The following is a 21440-nucleotide window of genomic DNA, read 5'->3' as shown; positions in this document are numbered from 1 at the left end:
TTCTTATATACAATATTATGTTGAATAAAAAATCAAAAGCAAAGTCTGATTTCTATTAAATACGGAATAAACAATGGTGGATGACAATTAACTTGAAACTGACAAAAGTATTTCAGAGAAAATTGTGCATTCTTCGTTTTTTGTGGAGGGGTACCAACAAATTTGAGCACGTCTGTATCTGAATTAGAACTACGTTATAAAATCATTTAAAGTATAAACTGTTACTTTACATAAACATGAAACTGCTTTGTAACTTTGGAAAGCGTAGGACGTGTTAATATGTTGTTAGATATTGGTTTGAAATAATGAGTATTGGAAAATGCTTACGATAGTGTTTCATATTAATCAACCCCAAAATTGGCAAAAAGCAAAGGTTGTCTTAAAACCTGCTATGACTGGATTTTGTATGAACAGTGAAGAAGGTCAGACTTAGTTCAGTCACTGTAGCATTTTGGTATATTAATGCTAGCCTGTACTTAGATATAAATAACTGGACCTTCCATTAAAATCTTTAAAGATTTATCAATGTAGTAAAATAATATTACAATTTCTAGGAGCAACTGTTATACTGAACTAACTTAATTAGAAATAAATCTTATAATGCCCTTTAAATATAAACTGTTGAAAGAACATAGTAAAAGTTTATTATAACAGAAGCATGGCACTGACAATATTGCAAACATATTGTTAACACATATTTGAAATAATGTTCACTTAATTAATTCATTTTCTCCAACTAGGGGGAGGGTCTTTTGGATATTATAATGTCAATTAAACCAACATTAGAAATATTGTAGTGACTTTTTGTTTGGTTGAACAATATCAATTAAACCAAAGAATATACATGTTTAGTTTATATAAAGATTTTACTGCCGTAATAAACAGGTACTTGTTTGCAGAAAACAACTGTAGAGTTTGAAAGTGAAATAAATAATTTTAAGCTCTACAGTTTTTCTGTAAATGTTTGTCTCAGACACACAGTATAATTCTGGAAGGGCATTAGACCTTCAAAAAATAAAGCTTAGTCTTTGACACCTCAAAGCAGGATTCAGTGTCGGCTCTTAAAAGCCGGATTTGCCAACCTTGAATGATAACCAACGGAAGGTGCTTTAAGAAAGACAGGAGTATGTATCTCATTATATTATAAGAAAATAATTTGAGGTGAGTTATAAAAATGAGGATGGTTTTTTTTTGTATTATATGAAAAGATACCTGTCTAGTCGTCTCTTGAATCAGCCAAAAAATGACCATGCGGTGAATTTGGAAAAGTGCCTACAGTGGAGTTTCATATTAATTAAAATACTAGCCTTGGCAAGTAAACAGGGTGTCTCAAACCTGCTTGTGCAGGCGAATTTTTAGAAACCAAAAGAGAGGTCAGGCTTAGTCCAACCATGGTACAAGTAAACTCTTTGCGGTCCTATGTCGGACCTGGTCTGACATTGCAATTTTCCCTTTCCGGTCCAATGTCGGACCCTGTCTGACATCATCAAAAAGATGTAAAAAAACAGGTCTCTAGTCGTTTTCTCTCCGGAAAAAGCAGAGAAAACCATTCATTCAATGGCTGAGTGAGACCGATAGGAGCCGAGAGAAGCCAAAAAAAAAAAAAAAAAAAACAAAGGGCCGTATCTGAGGAATACAGATAGCGCCGGCACCACAGAGATAACACGGACGTAAACAAACAAGATAGCTGCTTCTGCATCCAGCGCTCAAAGAATATCACAGACATTTGCAGTTAATCTTTAAATGAAGCAATGAAACTTGTTACTTAGTAGAGTAGAGAAAGTAGAGAAAAGAAAGGTAGTTTATTTTGTACTGTTAACAAATACCTCTGTTTACAAAACACATACCCCTGTTCACAACACCCTTGTTTACAAAACAAAATGATTCTTACTTTTTTTGTAAGATACAATGAAACTGCCCTGAATAAATCTGTCTGAAAAATAATCATATGTACAGTATGTGTGTGTCTATATATATATATATATATATATATATATATATATATATATATATATATATATATATATATATATATATATATATATATATAATACAGTGCCAAGTGTCCAACCAACCTTGTAATTCAGTAATATGAGAGAATTGGTCAGGGGTATGAATACTTTTGCAAGGCACTGTATATACACATACATACACACACACACATAAAGTTTACATACCCCAATGGAAATTTATAATTTCTAGAAATTTCTCGAAAACAAATAATTATAGGAAAAATCTTTTGTATCAAAAGTTTTACTTTTGCTAAAATGCTAATTCAAATGTATTCATACCTAGACAAGGAAAATTAAATTAATAGTTAGATGAGGCACTTTTAGCAATAATAACCTCTTAAACGATTAGATTATCGATGCATTCTATTGTTTGACAACTATGAAGCCTGTGCATCGTTTTTGTTTAAAGGGTTTAAGCAAAGGAAAGCTTTTATTAAATTTGGAATCAACAATTATTTTTCTGCATTAAGTGCAGAGCTTCTCTGCTCCCCTCAGGTCTGACTCGCTGACACTGCATGTGATTGAGCTCACCTTCCCCCTACTGCCCCGTGAGTGTTTACTGTGAGTGTTTACTGATGGGATTGCGTCTGTGCAGGAGTCTTCAAAGTAACAGAGCAAGTCAAGAGCGTTGTGCTAGAATTACAAATACTGTATCGACTGAGCTACAAATACAATGCCTTTCGATGTTTGGCAATTGTTTTCTAAAGTAAGACAGCAAGAAAGTAAAGAAAAGAAAGTAATGTTTGGGATACTCTTGTAACACAACTAATCTGCGTGACCATTTAATGAGATGGCACCCTACAAAACTTCAAACAAAATCTGCATTTATTCATCAGAACTGCCCTGGAGTAACAATGAAGAAAAACAACCAAGATCGTTCCAAAAGTTGTATCTTTGGTCAGAAGTATTAAGCATCCCGGCAACGTCAGTCCCTAGTGAGCAGGTATTCAGTAATGCTGGGCAGATTGTAAGCAAGTGCCAGTCATCGCTTAAATTAAAACAAAATGTGGACACTATCATGTTCCTTAACACAATTCAAATATAAGTATCCGCATTTTCGGTTTTTATCTTTCAAAAAATTTTCCGGGAATTTTTCATATATTATTTTACATATATTAAAATAGGGATAAAATCGGTAAACAATTGTTTTTAATTGAAACATCGGTAAAAATCAGGGGGGGGGGGATCTCCGTATACACACTTTACATGCGGAATATGATGTGTAGCAGTTCTGGTTTTTGATTAATAATGTCCCTGGCATGTATGATAAAGCAGAATCTGTGCAAGTCGAAGCCACATTTTCCCAAGTTAGCTGGTACTTTGCGAATATTTGGGCAATCGCTGTGCTGACGGAAATAGTATCTACAGAAGGTATGAACATGACATCAGCACAAAACAAGCCAGGTTAATTCGCCTTGAAATCATAAAAAGAAAATTGACAGAACTGGGTGGTGCAAGCCATCAGGAGACGGGTCAAAAATCACACTGGACATTTCCATCAATGCATAGAAGTTTACCAACTAAAGCATCACCATTTTCTGTCAAATATTTACTATTAAGGGTGTTGGCTTAGGCAGTGTTTAACTGATGGACAGACAGTACTGTTGCATGCAGTCACCAATCCATACCTCTGCAATAAACAGTGGCTGTCCAGCAAAGCACAGCGCTCTGACAAACTCATTAACACAGTCATTCTGTGCTTTTTTATTTTATTAAAGCATGTGTAAAAGTCACATTTCGTGTAAGTATTTCAATGTATTATTTGATCAAGCTAGTAGTTACTATGCCCAGCACTTGCCACAATAATCAGACTTTGATTGGCCAACATAATCAGGTGATAATGTTTTTGTGAAGTGACAGAAAATAGTACTGGGAAAATATTGAATAATAGATAAAAATCGTGTATAACACAGTAAAAACCAACATCCAGTTTAAAAAAAATCCTGTAATTTTTCGGTAAAATTCGGAATAAACCGGAAACGCGGAACACTAAATATAAGCCATGGACAGCACTGTTGTGGACATTGATAACTTTTTTAAAATTAGTTTTATTATTTTTTCTCTTGATTTGGTTTTTACTCTGACCTTGTTATGGATTTTATTTGGATTTTGCTTTGACCCCCAACTGGTACAAATAACAAGAATATATTTTTTAATTAGTATATGCATAAACTGCATTTTTACTGCATTTAATCCTGTACTTTAGAGTACTGTAATCTGTCACAAGTGTTATTTAATCTGTAGTATTTTGTATTTAATTTTATCCTGATGTAACTATCACTGACACTGTTATCTGCTCCGTTATTGAATCGTATTTTGTCATATACTTGTACTTTCTAGAACTGAAGTCATTGTATTTTATCTTGCTCTTAATTGTATTAATACTTGTACTGTGATTCTTGAAATGTATTTTTGTTTACGACTGTAAGTCACCCTGGATAAGGGTGTCTGCTAAGAAATAAATAATAATAAACAGATATAATCAATTTAATATGCATAATAGTTTTGAAAGTGTTACTAGCAGTGTTACACAGTAATTATACAGATGTACTACTGCAAGTTTTTTTTTTAACCCTTTCATAAATCGATGCATCTGCTTTTTTGTTGAATGATATATCGATAGTGAAAAATTAGGCATTGCCCCAGCCTTAGATTTTTACTATTCTTCAACACGAAATTTTTTTAGTTCATTCAAATTCCGAGGACTTCCCTTGTGCACAGCCTTCTTAAACTAATACCAAAGATTCTTAATCAGATTTAGATTGGGACTGACTAGGCCATTCCAGTATCTTCATTGTATTCTTCTTTAACCATTCTGAAGTAGATTTTCAGATGATTGGCATTGGCCTTTTGGTATGCTATGGAATCCAGTTTACCATGTATTGGATCTAAATTTCCTGTGCCATTGGAGGAAAAACAGCCCCCATAGAAGTATATTACCACCTCCATGCTTGACAGTAGGTATGGTGTTCTTATCTTTGTACGCCTCACCAGACTTTCTCCAAACGTAACGACTATTAGCGTAACCAAATAGCTTGTTTTGTAGATGCGCTGTTTAAGAGTATTTTTTATTCACAGTAAAACAGGTTTAAAAGGCACTGCATATCAACAGGACACTCAGTACTGCATCTCCAGCCCCGCCCCACCCCTTATTTGTTGTGTTTTTCACATACCTCTTCATAGTAGTGCATACCGATTAAATCATCTCCTGATCACTCGTTTTATCACCAAACTCCTCAATAATGTGACCCAAGTCATTATTTTATTACTGTAACATCTAAAAAAAAAAGCTCTGCAAATGTCTGTGATGTTTTTTGAGTGCTGGATGCGGAAGCAGCTATCTTGTTTGTTTATATCCGTGTTATCTATGTGGTGTCGGGTCTATCAGTATTCATGAGATAAGCCCTTTTTTTCAGCTTCTCTCGGCTCCTATCGGTCTCACTCGGCCATTGAATGGTTTTCTCTGCTTTTTTCCGGAGAAAAAACGACTAGAGACCTGTTTTTTGCGTCTTTTTGATGATGTCGAACAGGGTCCGACATTGGACCGGAAAGGGAAAATTGCAATGTCAGACCAGGTCCGACATAGGACCGCAAAGGGTTAATACCTATGAAGAGGGATTATAATAATAATAATAATAATAATAATAATAATTATAATAATAATACGTACGAGAATTATGAAACACAAATACAAACACAGGCTACCTTCTGGCGATATGTCGTATTAGAGTCAGCTCAGGTGTCTGTGTAAAAAGCAGCAGTGCAAACAATTTATGCGAGGAATTTCAAATCAACAAACACATTCCTCACGGGTCGGCATTACTGTGCAGTTACAGCAGCTGCACCAGAAATTGTGTGCTGTTCTGTCAGGATCCGGATCTCTCACTATCTGGATCAGATTCCCAGGAATCTGAATCATTTCTTTCAGCTTCAATAGGGCCTATTTGGCGCTCTATCACTCGCTCAAATTCATACGGCACTGGAACGTTTTTACCAATAGATTCTAGCTCTTCAAAGTCTGATAAAGAACTGTCACTTCCAGTGCTCTATGAGATTTGGCATCTTTGTTTACAAACCCGCCGGTTGAGCGCTCCAACCAGTGATGTCAAGGGAAAACTCAATATGGCGGAACACATCAACACTGAAGTTCTGGTTGCCGCAGTTTTAAAAGTATTTGTATTGTGTTATATAATAAATACAAGGGTGTTTGAGTGGGAAATGTTACCTTTAGCACTTGATGAATAATTTTAATGCACAAAGTCCCGGTGTTTCCCTTCCCCTTTAACTGCTTCAGAGTATGTTCCATACCGTAGATAGGGTTAGTTTGTTTCTTTAAACAGGAACATTAGAAACAAGTTAAAACTTACAGTACCTGCATTGTCTGCATTGCCATGCTCAGGCCCTCCTCTGCTCTGCCCTGCATGGTCCTTGTCATGGCCAGTGCCTCTCCACTGCCAGCGATGTGGCGCAGGTTGCCAGCCTGGGTCTCAATGACAGCCTTGCTGAGCTTGGCAAGCCCTCTCATCAGCAGGATCATGTCAGTCGCCATGATGGGCTTGTTTCACACCTGCACGCAAATTAACAAGGGATGTTATATTCTGTTTAGTTTCATAAATGTTTACACTGTAACAAATTGTAAAGTTTTGTAACCAATCAAAAAGGCCATGATGAGAAGTCAGCCATGAATGCTGTTACGTTTTGTTTTGCCCACAGAGTTTCTACAAAACTGAGGACATTTTATAACACTAAAAATATGAAGACTTGCCAGCTTCATGAATAATTAGCAGAAGGTGGTGCAGTGGCATCACCTAGTTTGCAAACTTATATAAGCGCCCCTTGCGGGTATGTTTAATTTACTGTAGTATGTTAACATAAAGGCTTTAGCAAGAGAATGCCATTATCTGTTATATTATATATTGTCAGAGCTCAATGCCTAAGGAATTAAACACTCACATAATCACTGCTACTTAAACTACCATGAACCCCTGCCTGTCAGCAGTCAAGGATCAAATCTGAATTATTCTGATGTTGGGTGCCAACTCTGTATCAAAATACTGACTTGGACTGTTCCAAGAAGCAACTTCTAGATTACAAGCTGTCACAATACTACAAATCAAAGAGATTTTAGGTTAAACCTAGTTATTATACAAGAAATGGGTGAACACCGCACATCTTGGTTACAATTTAAACCATGCAATCATTTACAGTACAGTACTGGCACAGTACTTAACATGCAGATTCAAACATTGAATATTTGTTTCTGTTGGAAAAATAAATAAATGCAATTTAAACCCACACACCTGTAGAAATCATGTAGACAGCAGACAGTACAAATCATTTTTACAGTCTATTATTACTGTCACTTGCAAATCCCTGCAATAAAATGCCTGATAGCTGTTACTGTCTATACTTGTTAGGAAATGCAGTCTGAAGCTCTTCATGTCACCTCATGTTAAAAAAAAAAAAATACTGTTTTTAAATATAGGGTTGAAGTTTGTTCACCTGTACAATATGTATTGTAGTACACATAACTAATAAAACCCATATTGCTCAATGTCAATATATTTCAAGGTCAATTCAGGATGCTTCTCAGAATCAATGAATCCAACCAAGCAGTGCACAAAAACAAAAAAATGACAAATAACACTCCGCTACATGCCCTCAGCATCAACAATTCTACTGCAGTTTCATCATTACACTCACCACAGATCACAGGCATGGAAGAATACAAAATTAAACCTCCAAGCTTCAGTGCTGCAAAACAAGGCAGTTTTTTTTTTCACAGCAGACATACTATAAGGTTACCCTCCCCCACACCCATTCTTTCTATTTTTATAAATCACATATACAGTAGCATGCAAAACCTGTTATTATAATGACAATACAGTCTACAAATAATTATATATAATAAATAATTTGTAGCAAAATTTTTGCTTTTGTGGATGAGGAAAAAAAGTTACAAGAAACAGATGTCTACAATTATTTATTTCAGCAATTTTTTTGCAAAACTCAAAAAATGCTAATTCAAAAGTATTCATAACCTGACAAGGAAAATTAAATTAATAGCTAGTTGAAGCACCTTTAGCAATAATAACCTCTCTTAAACAATTAGGATATTTGTCAACGAGCTTTTGGCATGATTCTTTAGTGATTTTTGACCTTTCGTCAGCGCTCCATCAACAGTCCAAAGCACCTTTGACCATTGTTCGATAGTCCAATTTCTGTGTTCTTGTGCATATTTTAGCCTTTTACTCTTGCTCCCCTTTCTTAAGAGAGGTATTCTTACTGCAACACATCCTTTAAGTCCTGATTTCAAGATTGACCTTCGTACTGTTGATTTGATGGACAACGACACCTGTGCCTTCTGCAAGTTCTGTTGTCAATTCAACGCGTGTCTTCTTTCTATTCCATAAGGATATTATAACCTTGCTAGACAGGTTTTTGGGTCTTCCAGTCCTGGGTTTGTCAATTACAGATGATGTTTCTCTGTACTTGTTGATTATGCTTCGGATACCACACCATGTAAATCGAGTGATGCGAGCTATTTCACTCAATGTTTTTCCTTCTTTATGCAAGTCAAGGTTGTTATAATAGTAGAAAACACTACTGAAGGCTTTGAGCAAATTGTTGATGCTCATAACGTATCAGAGTAGAAAAATGCAACGTGACTTTTGCACAGCAGTGTATATAAACCCCAATTTTTGTACTTTAATAATTTTGACCCCATTTATGTGTGGTCCCTTTGGTTAGATCTCTTGATGTGGGCCATTTCGTTCTGCTCAGATATGTAGATTCCGAGATCCAGATAGTGAAAAAAAATGTAAAAATGTGTTTTTTGCTGTTTTTTTTAGTCAGTCTCCAGCTCCAAAACGTTTTTTTGTTGGACAACTTTAGGGTACAAGGGGACTGGTGCAGAACTGTGCCTTTTTCTGGTTTGATGAAACAATATTAATCTGTTCCTGAGTTATAGGGATTTGAAATTTTGGTTCTGAGCATGCTCAGTACAGCTCTTGCAGTTAGATGTCTGATCTCGAAAAAGGAATTCTAATCTTCTTTCGTCAGAAAAAAATCTTTGTTCGTGAGGCCGACATTTTGTTTTTAGTTTAAAAAAAAAAAAAAAGCCTGAAAATCATTGATCTTTGGTAAACCATGAATATAATTGGGACTCCATAAGATTGACTGTAACGTTGTCTTTTCATTTTTAGTCTGACGTAAAAGGAATTGTTCTCACAAAAAAGGCAGCTGTTCTGGCAAAAAAATAAAAACTCTGGCAAAAAGGAATTTAGAATCTTCTTTCATGAGGTTCTTTCATTGTCGTGAAAAAAGATGTACTCTGGTGAAAAAAAATTGTGGACAGCCCCGCCACACTTCCCGGGGCAGCATGAGGTATCTCAGCCTCTGTTCGAGTTAGAAATACAAGACACCCCTCAGTAATATATACAGGAATAGATCCAGTGGAAAATAACGGGCGTTACATTTTATATATGAAATAGTTTAATGTTTACAGTCACATTAAACGTCCTTGCTTGAAAACACTTGAAATCACCTATTAAGTTTTTACCTATTTTTTGCTACGAGAGATGGTATAGCTATGGCCACGACTTTTGCATCCATTTTTTTTTGTAATTATATAGGGAGATGCAAAACATTTGGCCATAACTGTACTGCTAATTCACTGTATTACAGATAAATTACAACTGTACATGCAGTACTGGCAAAATACAATAAACATAGCCTTGATTTACGATGGTCTGTACTGTATAGCGAGATGTTTTTATATATTTGACCCATAAAATTAATGCTATAGTTCATTACATATGCTGTAACTACTGCTTGGAACTTTTTGTCTAAACAATGCGCAAACAGCATCCCAAAATCATCCAAAAGGCTACAATCTGTTTATGTTCCACATCCAACAAGCTGCATGTGTTGGAGTCCGCCTGCCTCACAAAATTCCATCAACATTGAATATTATTAACAAATGGTCAAAATTCTGTATTAAAAAAAATACATGCTTTTGGGATATTTGTTAAGTTTGTTCATAGGATGATTTTTTTTCGCTTATGAGTTGTAACGAATGCATTTGTACTGCGGGCTAGGTTTTGACATGCACATGTGTTTTGTTTTTATAGAAACGTTTCCATATGAACTTTTGTACTTGATAACATTCATTTAGAAATCCAATTGATGTCTATGACTAATATGTTTTTGTGACTAATTTGAAGCTATTAAAATGTTTCAATAATAACTAAAACGAGTTAATCATGGATTAATCTTGTTATACAATTGATTTAATAAATTTTTGGGATATACTGCTACTTGATTGATTACTGTCTTGTTCACAGTCATCTTAAAATAACGTTTTAAATAACATAGCATATGTTTTGTTGGGAAATTACAAAAGTGTTTTAACTGATTTAAATTTTGCTGCCGATGTATTTATTTTCAAAAGGGTTTCTTTAGATTGTGCTGGAGCTGTGCTGCGTGTTTTAATCTTTTTTTTTTTTTTGGTGGGGGAGTCACGGTTTTGAAACAGGGCCCGGTAAATCCTAGCACCAGCACTGTGTATGTATTACATTGCAGGGTTCGAAATGAACACCCGCCTACCTGACAAACACGGGTTAATTTGGTCTGTGGCGAGTAAATTTCACACTCATACGCCACAGTGGCGGGAACGTTTTTGTACACTTATCACTTCGAATGCCAGCGGTGCGAATTTGCGACAGACCGCTGTACCTTTAATAAACAGAAGCCCTTGGCTAAAACAACAAGTTGAAAAAATTATGTCACCACAATAAGCACCACAACTTCTGCTTTCGATTGGTCTATTATTTAATATAAGCTGTCATTCAAGTTTTTTCTTAGCAAATCACATATGAAAGTGATGTTGCTGACAACCAAACAAAACCGAGGAGGCGGTGCTTGCGTTGTGAGGTGATAGGACTAGTTTTCTGTACAGTACGTCAGCATCTCTCGCTCGTTTAAGAATTGAGTTTAGTTTCTGATATTTACTTCATTAAATCTAAAATTATTTTTATAAACAGCTTCTGTTAATAAGATAGTATAAATATTATTGTATGTCATTCTTTTTAGATGTACATTGCTGTTAATGAGAACTTGTAAATGCTTACTGCTAAAAAAAAAATTCTTACTGCTAAATTAGTTGAAGTAATGTTTACATGTTTTTTTCCTGATTGATTTACAATAAAGTCAAATATTATTTAAATATGTGTGGAAAATATTTTGCTGGATAACCGATCAAGAAAATAACTTTTAGTAAGTTTTCAGTGTCTGTGTGTGAAGGGCATAGCAGGCAGTTTGTCACAGATTGAGTGCCGGGGGAAACACACAGGTTCGAAACAAACCCCCTCAAAGACGTCTTGGGCTGTACTGTCTTTCTCTCCATGATTACTTTTTACAAATAAAAATGATACCACAGAACAGCAAAAACAGTTCAAAAAAAGTTGGTGAAAATGCTGAAAATTATTTTCACTAAAGAAAATAAAATTGTCCTGGCAGTGCTGTCTATTTATGTTTACTCCTCTTGTTTATTTTTAGAATGGCAAAAAAATAAATTTTTACTACAGGCTGTTGGTCTTCTATTTGCCGACCAAGATAGTGAGCCCGAAAGTTGTGATCCTCAGGACAGTTTAGCTAGCGAGGTAGGAGAGGGGGGGGGGAACCGCAAAAAAATAAATAAATAAACAACTGTATTGTATACAAGTGTAATCAGATCTACCAAATGAGGACATAAACAAACTAGGGTTTTCGTGTATTGTTGCATTATATCTGTATGGCTCACACGCATATACTGTATTTACATATCTTTTTAGGTACAGCATTCTTATTCTTTATAGCGACACTTTGTTAGAACCTTTCCAATCTGTAATTTACTAAAATCTATTTTAATCTATTTTATAACAAAAAAAATAAATAATAATAAATAATAATAATAATAAAGTTTAGCAAGCATTTGAATCACTGTTCCCATGTTGTACATTTTTTTGGGTAACTGCAGAAAATGATTATTAAACTTGTGAATGAATATTAGGCTACTGACATAGGCTACTCATACTGTCCAGACTGTAACGTCCCATTTTTCCAGTATATGGAACTTGTTGTGTTGAAAACAAAAAATGTAAGACCAATTAATGACTCAAATGTGTCATTGTTAGATAAACTAGTACTTTTATTAATGATTTTTTTTATTTGTACTGAATGAAGTATAAATTATATTATAATAGGGGTCTCTACATTTAGTTTTTGGGTTGTACAGTGAAAACATTATTGTATTTATTGAATGTATTGTATATAGTTAACTAAATTATACATGTAAAAAATATTATTTTTTTACTTTTAAATATGCATCTATGGTTTCCCTATATATTCATCTGAACAACTTGCATTGTTTAAATACTTATTGTTGATGTTTTGTTTCTAATGTTTTGTGAATTAAAAGACATACGGTGTATAAAGTACTGTATAAAAATAATTTATTAGGAAATTATTTCACATTTACCTATATTGTACAGATTTTCCAATCAAATAATAAAATGCATACCTTTACAACCAACCATTTCATAGCCTGTAAAGTAGGGAACATATTATCCTTTTATACTTTTGCTGCATCACTTTTTTTTTTTTTTTTTAAGATATTCAAGAATGTTGGTAAAAGATGACATTCTACAGGAAAACAATGTGGCATTCAAAGTGTTCAGGCCGGATCATATTCCATCGCTCGATGGTCGTTGAAGAGCAAGGTGACCTGCGATCATCGCTGTCGTGTCACCGTGCAGTTTATACTTTCTACCGGCAATCGTCCTGCTCAAACTGCAGTCGCTGACAGTTCAAATCAACTGAACTTTGACCTCCTCGCTATAGTTATTACAACGCCAAAATGGATGACCGGTTGTTTGTCGAGAAGCTGCTCAGTGTTTATCCCTGCGTATATGCAGTCGATAGAGCTGATTATAAAGATCAGATGAAAAAGGAGAACGCATGGGTATCAATTTAAATATGTGTGGAAAATATTTTGCTGGATAACCTCACTGAAAGTGTAACTGGTGAAGTTTTAATTTTAATGCAGTGACTGGTGTTTTAAACACTTTGTATATTACGAAGTGCCCCAGGTCCAGCACAATGTTATTATTATTATTACAAGATTTTGTTTTAAATATAGTATAGCACGTCCAATATTTTCTGCAACAATAACAATAATAATACTACCAATAATAATATTTTGCGTGCTACAAACTAAGAAAAAGGGATTCAAATGATTGCTAGTAAACTATAATGCAACCATGTTAAATAAAGTAAACTCATATTTGGTATTTAAGATGAATTTTGGTTAATTTATTTGCTAAATTTGGTGAATTTATCTGTTAATGCTTAGCAGATAATCAGTCAGAAAGTGTGACAATAGAAAATAGGATTTTTTTTTTTTAATTATTTAAATTATTTTTAATAATATAGGGTTGATGAACAGAACTGGCTAAATCTAGGAATGACAAACAAGCAAGAGTATTTATGCACCACATTGCTGAGGTAGAAAGAGGGCAGCTGCAAGAGAAAATAAAAGGTGCAAAGTTCCTGTCAGTGATGTCAGAAGGTTCAACCGATAGCACTGTCATAGAAGAGGAGCTAGTATATGTATGACTCTGCCAGAAAGGGCTGGTGACTGTGCAGTGTGTGCGCATGCAGTCTATGGAGAGGACAGATGTCCTACACATCTCAGAAGCTATAACTTCACTCATGAGGCAGATTGTTTCAGACCCTGTTGAGACTACTCATAAATGTTGCTTGTTTTTGCATTATGTTTTGTCATCGTCGTTAGTGGCTAGTGCATGGAAAAGTTAATTTCAAGCCCTGTATTGTTGTGTATTACTAAAGCATATATTAATAACATTAAAAGTATAAACCTGTATGGTAAGGGTACTCAGACAGTTGATAGGTATGGAAGGGGGTACGCAACAATCAAAAGTTTGGAAACCACTGCTATAAATCACACATTAAATGTCACTTGCATGCAAAATTCGATCTTTTGATTTGTATAATGCATATTACTTAAACAAAAGTTGTTGTATTAAAATCCACTACCAAATCTTTATACATAGCAACAAGGGGTGTAGTGCTATATTTAAAAGCGAGGGGTCACTATTATCTACCCTCCCCCCCCCCCTCCCCCCCGCCTCAATCCTACCACGCCCCCTGCCGTAGGTTTCCCCATACACTCAACAGAACCACAGTTTATCATTCTACAGTAGTTACATAACTTTAACTCGCGAGTCGTAGCGATGAATGTATAATGGGTTCCATCTCTAACTTTAGCTATATTAAGAAATGCACAGTAATACTGTTTGAGTGGGGAACTATGAAATGAAAAAACATCACTTCACTTATAAAATTATACACAAACTTCACACAACTTACTGACTTAAACATAAAAAAATAAAGTATTAAGGGGGCTTCTGTGGCGCATCCAGTAAAGGCATGTGTGGAGTGCAGGATGCACCCTATAGCTTGGAGGTTGCCAATTCAAATCCAGGCTATGTCACGGTCAACCGTGGCCTGGAGTTCCCAGGGGACAGCACACAATTGGCCAAGAGCTGCCCAGGCAGGGAGGGTTTAAGTCGGCTGGGGAATCTTGGCTCACCGCGCATCAGCAAACCCTGTGGCTGGCCGAGCACCTCCAGGCCTGCCTGTGTGCAACTCAGAACTGCGTGGTCCTCCGACGCTGTAGTTCTGTAGTGGCATCATGGCCAGCTTGCAGTGCGAAAAAAAGCAGATGGCTGACAGCACACGTTTCGAAGGACACAAGTGTTTGTCCTCGTCTCTCCCGAGTTAGTGCGGGGGTTTATCTACTTGATTTCTGATCAAAAAATAAGAACTGTTCCAATTAGTACATCTAATTGTAAAACGCTGACACCTTAGCACAGCGTTGATACAGGTTCCCTTCACCTCTCTTACTCATTATTCTAGATCAGGCACGCTATATTCATACTTTTTCATTATTTATCTCTCAAGGGTTTCTTACTGCTATTGTATTCTTTGCTTATTTGTATGGGATATATACACATGCACATCTATCTCCATATACCGTATTACTTCGAATTAACGGCGTACTAGAATTAACGCCTCACTCAGATATCATCTTTTTAATAGACACTGACCTCGAATAAACATCACTCTCAATAAAGAAACATAAGGTATTTTTTTCTACCCCTGCTCAAAAAATAAAGAAAGAAACGTGCAACTCTGCCTATGTACGACATCCCGAAGAGACTGCAACCTCAATCCAGCATGTAATACAAACTAATGTACACCCACCTTAGTAAGCAAATGTTATTTTATAGTACAGTCCCGACAGACAACTCAAGATGAACTACTTACAGCACAGCAGTCCTCCATGTCCTTTTTTTCCCAGCAGAGTTCAGTGCCAACACAGCAGAGGATAAAACAAGGGCTGTCTGTTTACCTTGTCGTCAGCTTGGATGGTGGAAACTAAAACTCAGGAGGAACTTAGATCTTTGCCCGTCACTCTAAGCTCTATCCGAAAGCTGGCTGAAGATATCTTCTTGTAGAGGGTTTAGTCGTTTTGTTTTTTATTGAATTGGAATTTTACTCAGTCCTGTACAATTATATAAAAAAATTTAAAAAAAACTTGCTTACTATCTATGAGAAGATTTAGTTTTGGTTTCTCTTACAGAGAAATTACAAACAAGCAGGTAAATTACAGTGAGAAAAAAAATAACCAAATAGGATATATATTAGTTCTGACAGACATCAAACCGATATTCAGAGGTAATATTTTTCGTTAAGAAAAACAACTGCATCACACTCAACTACAGTTCTCTCTCCTCTTCTTGTCCCGCCCCATAGCAACCAATACGCACTCCTGATTCGCTGGTACAGTACTCCCCTGACCTCCCAACTCCCACCTAATAGGCTCTCGTTAACTGTCAGCAAATGTACTATATTCAAGCCACAAAAACACACAAGAGTATAGTGCTGCAGATTGGAGCCTCTCATGGCGTTGTTTCTAAAATGCCTTAAATCATTCAATAAAATATTGCAGCGTTTGTAAAGCATAGTATTATTAATAAAGGCCGCCCTCGTATAATCGCCACCCTCGGTTAATGGCGGCAGTAATTTTGATCGATTTAAAATAAACGCTGAGGCGCCAAATTGAAGTATTACAGTATTAATAGGAGCAAAACAGTTAAATACTCTACACGGTACAGAAGTAGTGCTCTCCCTGCCCAATAAACTCTATATGGCGCCGCTGCCGTGTATGTTGTGCTTCAGTAAAATATACACTGAATGCCTATTGAACAAGACAGTGTAAGAGAAGAGCTATGGTAGAATATGTTTGAAACACACAAAATATACGCCAACACATAATTTTAATTTTGAAAACTGAGCACTGTCTACCCCTCCCCCTCCAGCTCGTATTATCCAGAGGCAGAACTTTACTTTCTTCTTTTATAAACCTCCCAAAATTTGCCACAAGTCCTATTTTAAATGCCAAATTAACACAAATCATTTAATATATTAAGTAATTAATATAATGTCTGCCTTCTTGCACAGTTAATTGTATAGGGTCAAGTATTACTAAATAATGTAAAGTATTCAAATTCACGTTTCCACACAACTTCACATTCAATTATAAAAAGAGATGCCTGGCCTACCTGTTTGAAGTGTGTCTCAGTTGTCCTTTACTTCAGTGCAGTAGTTCCAACATACAATTAAAAACTGTACTAAACAAACATTCAGTCCAAAAGCTTACAGAACAATTTTAAGTGAAAAAAGCCTTCCACCTATGGGAAGATTGGGGAATGGGGTCCACGAGTCTGGTAATTGCAACTTTTTCTCCTTTTTAAAGTTTTGTATGTACAGCTACAGCACGATTTTCTTTAAGTTTTTCCAGCCTCGCTGTTATTGTTTCATGGGTCGGCACAGTATTGGGATAATCTTACATCGATTTCAAAACTGCTGCATTCACGATTCGCATGCGCTGGCATGGTAATTTTGTTTGGCATAATTATTTACATACCACGGTTTTCTCATCCGGTTCCTCAAAATACTTCCATTGTTTAGAGTTGCCATTTTAAATATAGAACCAACTCAGAAAAAAACGCTGGTCATTAATATTATTTAACCCCGCCATGGAACTGATACCATAACATGCCAACTACATAAACACACACAGTGCACCAATGAAGCGCCAGATCGACCGAGAATAAAACCCACCCCAGTGTCAATCTTTCTGTTGCACCAATTAGAAAAGCTACTTGGAGGCAACTGCCAAACCCCTTCCTTTTTATATTATCCGCCCTTAATGTGGCACGAGAGCAGTCTGATACGCAACGGACTACTGATGATAAATGAATGCACAAAAAAATATGTGTTTGGTGACATATGTCACGTGACCAGTCATACGTCTACCATATTCTTAAACATTTTACCACTTCTTTAGAGTTAATACATTTACACATTTAAAATTCCCATCCCTAGTAAGAACTTTATTATGAACATATTGCATTATTATGTTTTAAGCAACATATTACGACAATGTTCATTGTGGTAATTGTTTATTTATTAGTTTTAAAATGTTTAGTAAAACATGGCCTATTTTTTCATCTCGTTAGTACAACTAGCCCCCTTTGCTAATCACATCTTCAGTCTTTTTTTTTTCTTCTTTTGTGGTGGTGGTGGGGGGGGTCGCAACCCAGTATAAATCTACATTTTTTTTTTTTTTAAATGACTTTACACTTACTTCAAAAGGTGCAACGTGTTTCAGTGAAACCAAAAGCCCAATAAAAACTTTGCATCCCACACAGAGGGAGAACACAAACATAAAACGTCATTAAAATGGGGTTGGCATTGCAGGGGAGATTTCAGTTCGGAGTGACTGTTTTGTAAGCATTATTAATGCTTATTCATCACTGCTACACATCGTTAGAAAACTGACTTTTCCTACATTTTTAACACAAGACTGAATGTGAGAGTATATCTGTACATTTTTTTTTTTTTTTTTTTTTTTTTTTAAGTACTCGCCCAGAGGACTACTGAGACAGACATCAACTAGTCCTCATGAGATTTAATTTGGGCGAGTGTGAGTTTCTAACCCTGCTGAGGGTTTGTGAACTATGTAATTGAGTAGGTCATTTTGGTTTGAGGTTTAGAGGTATGCATTTTTCAAATTATTGGTGTGTATGTGCTAGACTTCCGTAATTCAATTTTCAGAAAGTTAGGTGGTTTTCTAGTAATCTACCCAGTGTTTTTCTAGCAACAAACAGAATGAAAGTAGCGAGAGAAAAAAACCTAACTAAAAAAACCCTATCTGTCCAACGGCAAAGTATAACGACAAAACTTGTTCTCCCTCAGACAAATCTTGTTGTCCCAGGCATCGAGTGATGTGAATTCCACACCCCTGGTAACCCTGGACAATATGTAGATTTGTTCAGCTTATCAACAGTCCAACTAGTCACAAGCTGCTCCAGATTACCCATTTAACAACTGCATTTATAAGAATAAACAAGCCTGATAGTATACCCTTGACATTTTAGCACCAACGTTTAAGTGCATTTTCAGGTACTATTGGAAAATGGCACCATTTTATCAACTTGCCTTAAGACCCTGGCATGTTATGATTGTCAAAATCATTTTATACTGTATTCCTTGGCCCCGAGGATGTCACTGTACAATATGTTAGATTTTTGCTAGAGTTAACAACATTTCTCCTTTTAGAAATGGTGTCCTGTTCATACACAACAAAATGGCAAAAGCACAGGTTTTCTTCGAAAACTATTCTGTACCTGCCAAGTTTTTTTTTTTTTTTTAATTGAACAGCATTTTCTTGGTTTCATGGTTTCTAATCTTCCATGATATGTTATTACTGCCAAGACATAATTACATTAAGATATTAACAAATTGGTAATACTGATCCCGTTGCCATGCTGTGGAAATTTAATAATAACTGTGTATCATTTTTCACATCAAAACATTTACAAAGTTAAGACAACCCAAGACAACTGCACAGTCCAAACACCTACTGTACCATTGAATATTTTATATCTCCTAGGGCAAGAGTCAAACAAACAACCAATCAGTATCACTAAGAAACCACCCACTTTCTGTTTCCACCAGTAACAGGGTGTTTTTATCATCCCTTCTTTGCAAATCAATTACCACAATCTTGATTCTGTTTACTTTCATATCTGTTTCATTTTTAGGGTGTAACATTTGGGAATGTGTTCTATTTGTGATTAACAAATACTAGCTAGAATTTTAAAAGCAATGTTAAAACGTAAGTTTCCAATCATCTACCTTATTTTTAGACATCTGCATTCTGTAAGTGTGCCTTTCCAGGAAGTTATCGGCACATGTTTATTCTACAGTGTAGTATATTCCTGACTGTGTAGGTCTGTCTGCAAGTGAGACTACATTCATACCTTGTAATCTGCAGGTTTATTACTGTGTATTAAGTAACAGAAAGATATTGTTAGATAGACTGGTCACCCATTAACTTCAGGTGTTGAATGCCAAGTTTTTCTTAGTTTATAGCACTGAAATCTGTTTATCCTGCCCCTTTATAAGATCTTTCATTCATATTTAAAACTAAGAAAATGTGCTTAAAAAAACCCAACGATCTTGCCTACATAATAATATCCTATAAAAATATATTTTTTAATGAATTAATTTTAATTAAAGTGTGTGACAAGCTTGTACTTCGAACACAGCCTGAACCCAGTAACACAAGACATGCTTATTTGTTCCACAGCCCAGACCTTGAGCTCACCTTCTAGAGACAGCTGGCATAATGTCACTGTCAATCTGCAAGCAGTCAAGGGGCCAGCAAGTGGCTGCAGCTCTAAATCAGGACATACTGTGTCAGTGAGTCAGCAAAGTGGCTTTGTCCAATTACAGAACAATATTTTCAGTCCAAGCTTAACATTTAACCCTGGCACGTTAACAAATTGCATTTCACCTGTGGTTACCCTATGTACCCCATGTGTAATGTGTGGTAAAACAGCTGGTATTATACTGCACTCTGCCATAAATATCTGAGAACTTAACAGCTGTTGATATAAACACACTGATACTGCAACAATTATACCGATCAATGACATGGGTAGCCTAAAAATAAAATACAAATGTAACAGATAATCATTGAAATTTAATGTAACTACTGGACTACAGGAAAGTTAACCAAATTAAGACTAAAGTAATTCTCAATAGAAATGCCTAAAAACAAGATAAATGGAAGCCCTCGAATTACGTTGTTTTTAACAATTTAATGTGTTTTTTTGTTTTTAAATATTTACACTTTAACTGAAAACTAAATAAAGGCCATTCTGTATACAAAACTGACAAATGGACACAGACAATAACCTTACAGACATTTAAATAGGTTAAATGCATTTCTAAGTTTCCCTGTGCGTGGACACAGTAAGGAAAGTTGAAGTAGCACCACGCCTCCTCCATCGTGTTCCACATGGAGGCCAACAACACAGCACAGCACAACAAAACAGTATTCACAGGAAAACCTTCCATTTTTGTCTTTCGTCTAAAAATGTTCATTGCAAATGTCGGACATGTACATTACATGCCACCGCATTTTACCACTAACGAATGACTTAACTAGTGTCTGTGTAGTAATATTGTTACCTGCCAAACGCAGAAGCAAAATATTATTTTGCATAATTTTAAGTTTAAATTGATTACATTTGTAGAAAATACTACATTTAAACATATATTGGTATATACAATGTCATACTTGTATTTCAATTACTTCCACATTTCAGGGGAAATGCATTAGCTTACCACCACGATATGCAGAATTCTCTGCAAAACCTTTTCCCGTTTGCTTCTTCTCGGTCTGGCTTGTACCACGAGGTCAATGCTGTTTACCAACTCCAGCACCAGATTGCTACATAACCTTAGCCCCACCCCGTCTTACTTTTCATTGGATGAGCAACAATGACACTGTTCTATTATGGAGAGTTAGCAGAAAGTGCTCGTGTTTTAATTGGCTTGTTTGCCCATCCATTCGGAAAGAACTTGCCCTGCTCAAATGGACGTCTTTCTGACAAGCCTATACTTTTGTGTTATCCAGCGAACACATTTTTAACGAAACGTAGAATGAACTCTCCTTGGATTGTATTTCTGACTCTCGATGGAGAAGTTTTGTGTAAGTGAGAGGGAGGGATTTGTAACTTGTACGCCCCAAAACTTTAAGGAAGATTGCTTTGTTTGTTTGTTTGTTCATTATTATTATCTACCTACCTAGCAAGGGCGTGGGAAGGTTGTGCTATTTATTGTGCCCGATTTACAACACACCCCGCCCCCCTCCACCAAAAACCAGGATGGGATTTGTTGTAGTCGCCCTTCAAGACTTTAACATTTACTACGTAGATATATTGAAAT

The 21440-nt window shown here is 35.8% G+C and overlaps 1 protein-coding gene across 2 annotated transcripts in view; it reads right to left on the bottom strand.

Annotated features, from left to right (window-relative positions):
- coq8aa (coenzyme Q8A, genome duplicate a) overlaps positions 1-20988 on the bottom strand; it is a 70591-nt gene extending 49603 nt beyond the window's left edge. Inside the window, exons 1-2 of one of the 2 annotated variants that reach the window (XM_034018380.3) lie at positions 20838-20988; positions 6385-6579 (exon numbers count right to left, since the gene is read on the bottom strand). In XM_034018380.3, coding sequence (XP_033874271.1) covers positions 6385-6561 — 177 coding nt within the window. In that variant the 5' untranslated portion in view covers positions 6562-6579; positions 20838-20988. Of the gene's footprint in view, positions 1-6384; positions 6580-20790; positions 20810-20837 lie in introns of those variants that run through there. The other variant, XM_059025344.1, reaches the window with a different exon arrangement.
- Between the last annotated feature and the right edge of the window lie 452 nt (positions 20989-21440).

The sequence above is a fragment of the Acipenser ruthenus genome, chromosome 6 (genome assembly GCF_902713425.1).
Source record: "Acipenser ruthenus chromosome 6, fAciRut3.2 maternal haplotype, whole genome shotgun sequence".
NCBI classification, from domain to species: domain Eukaryota; kingdom Metazoa; phylum Chordata; class Actinopteri; order Acipenseriformes; family Acipenseridae; genus Acipenser; species Acipenser ruthenus.
This window is presented reverse-complemented; position numbering and strand designations above follow the sequence as displayed.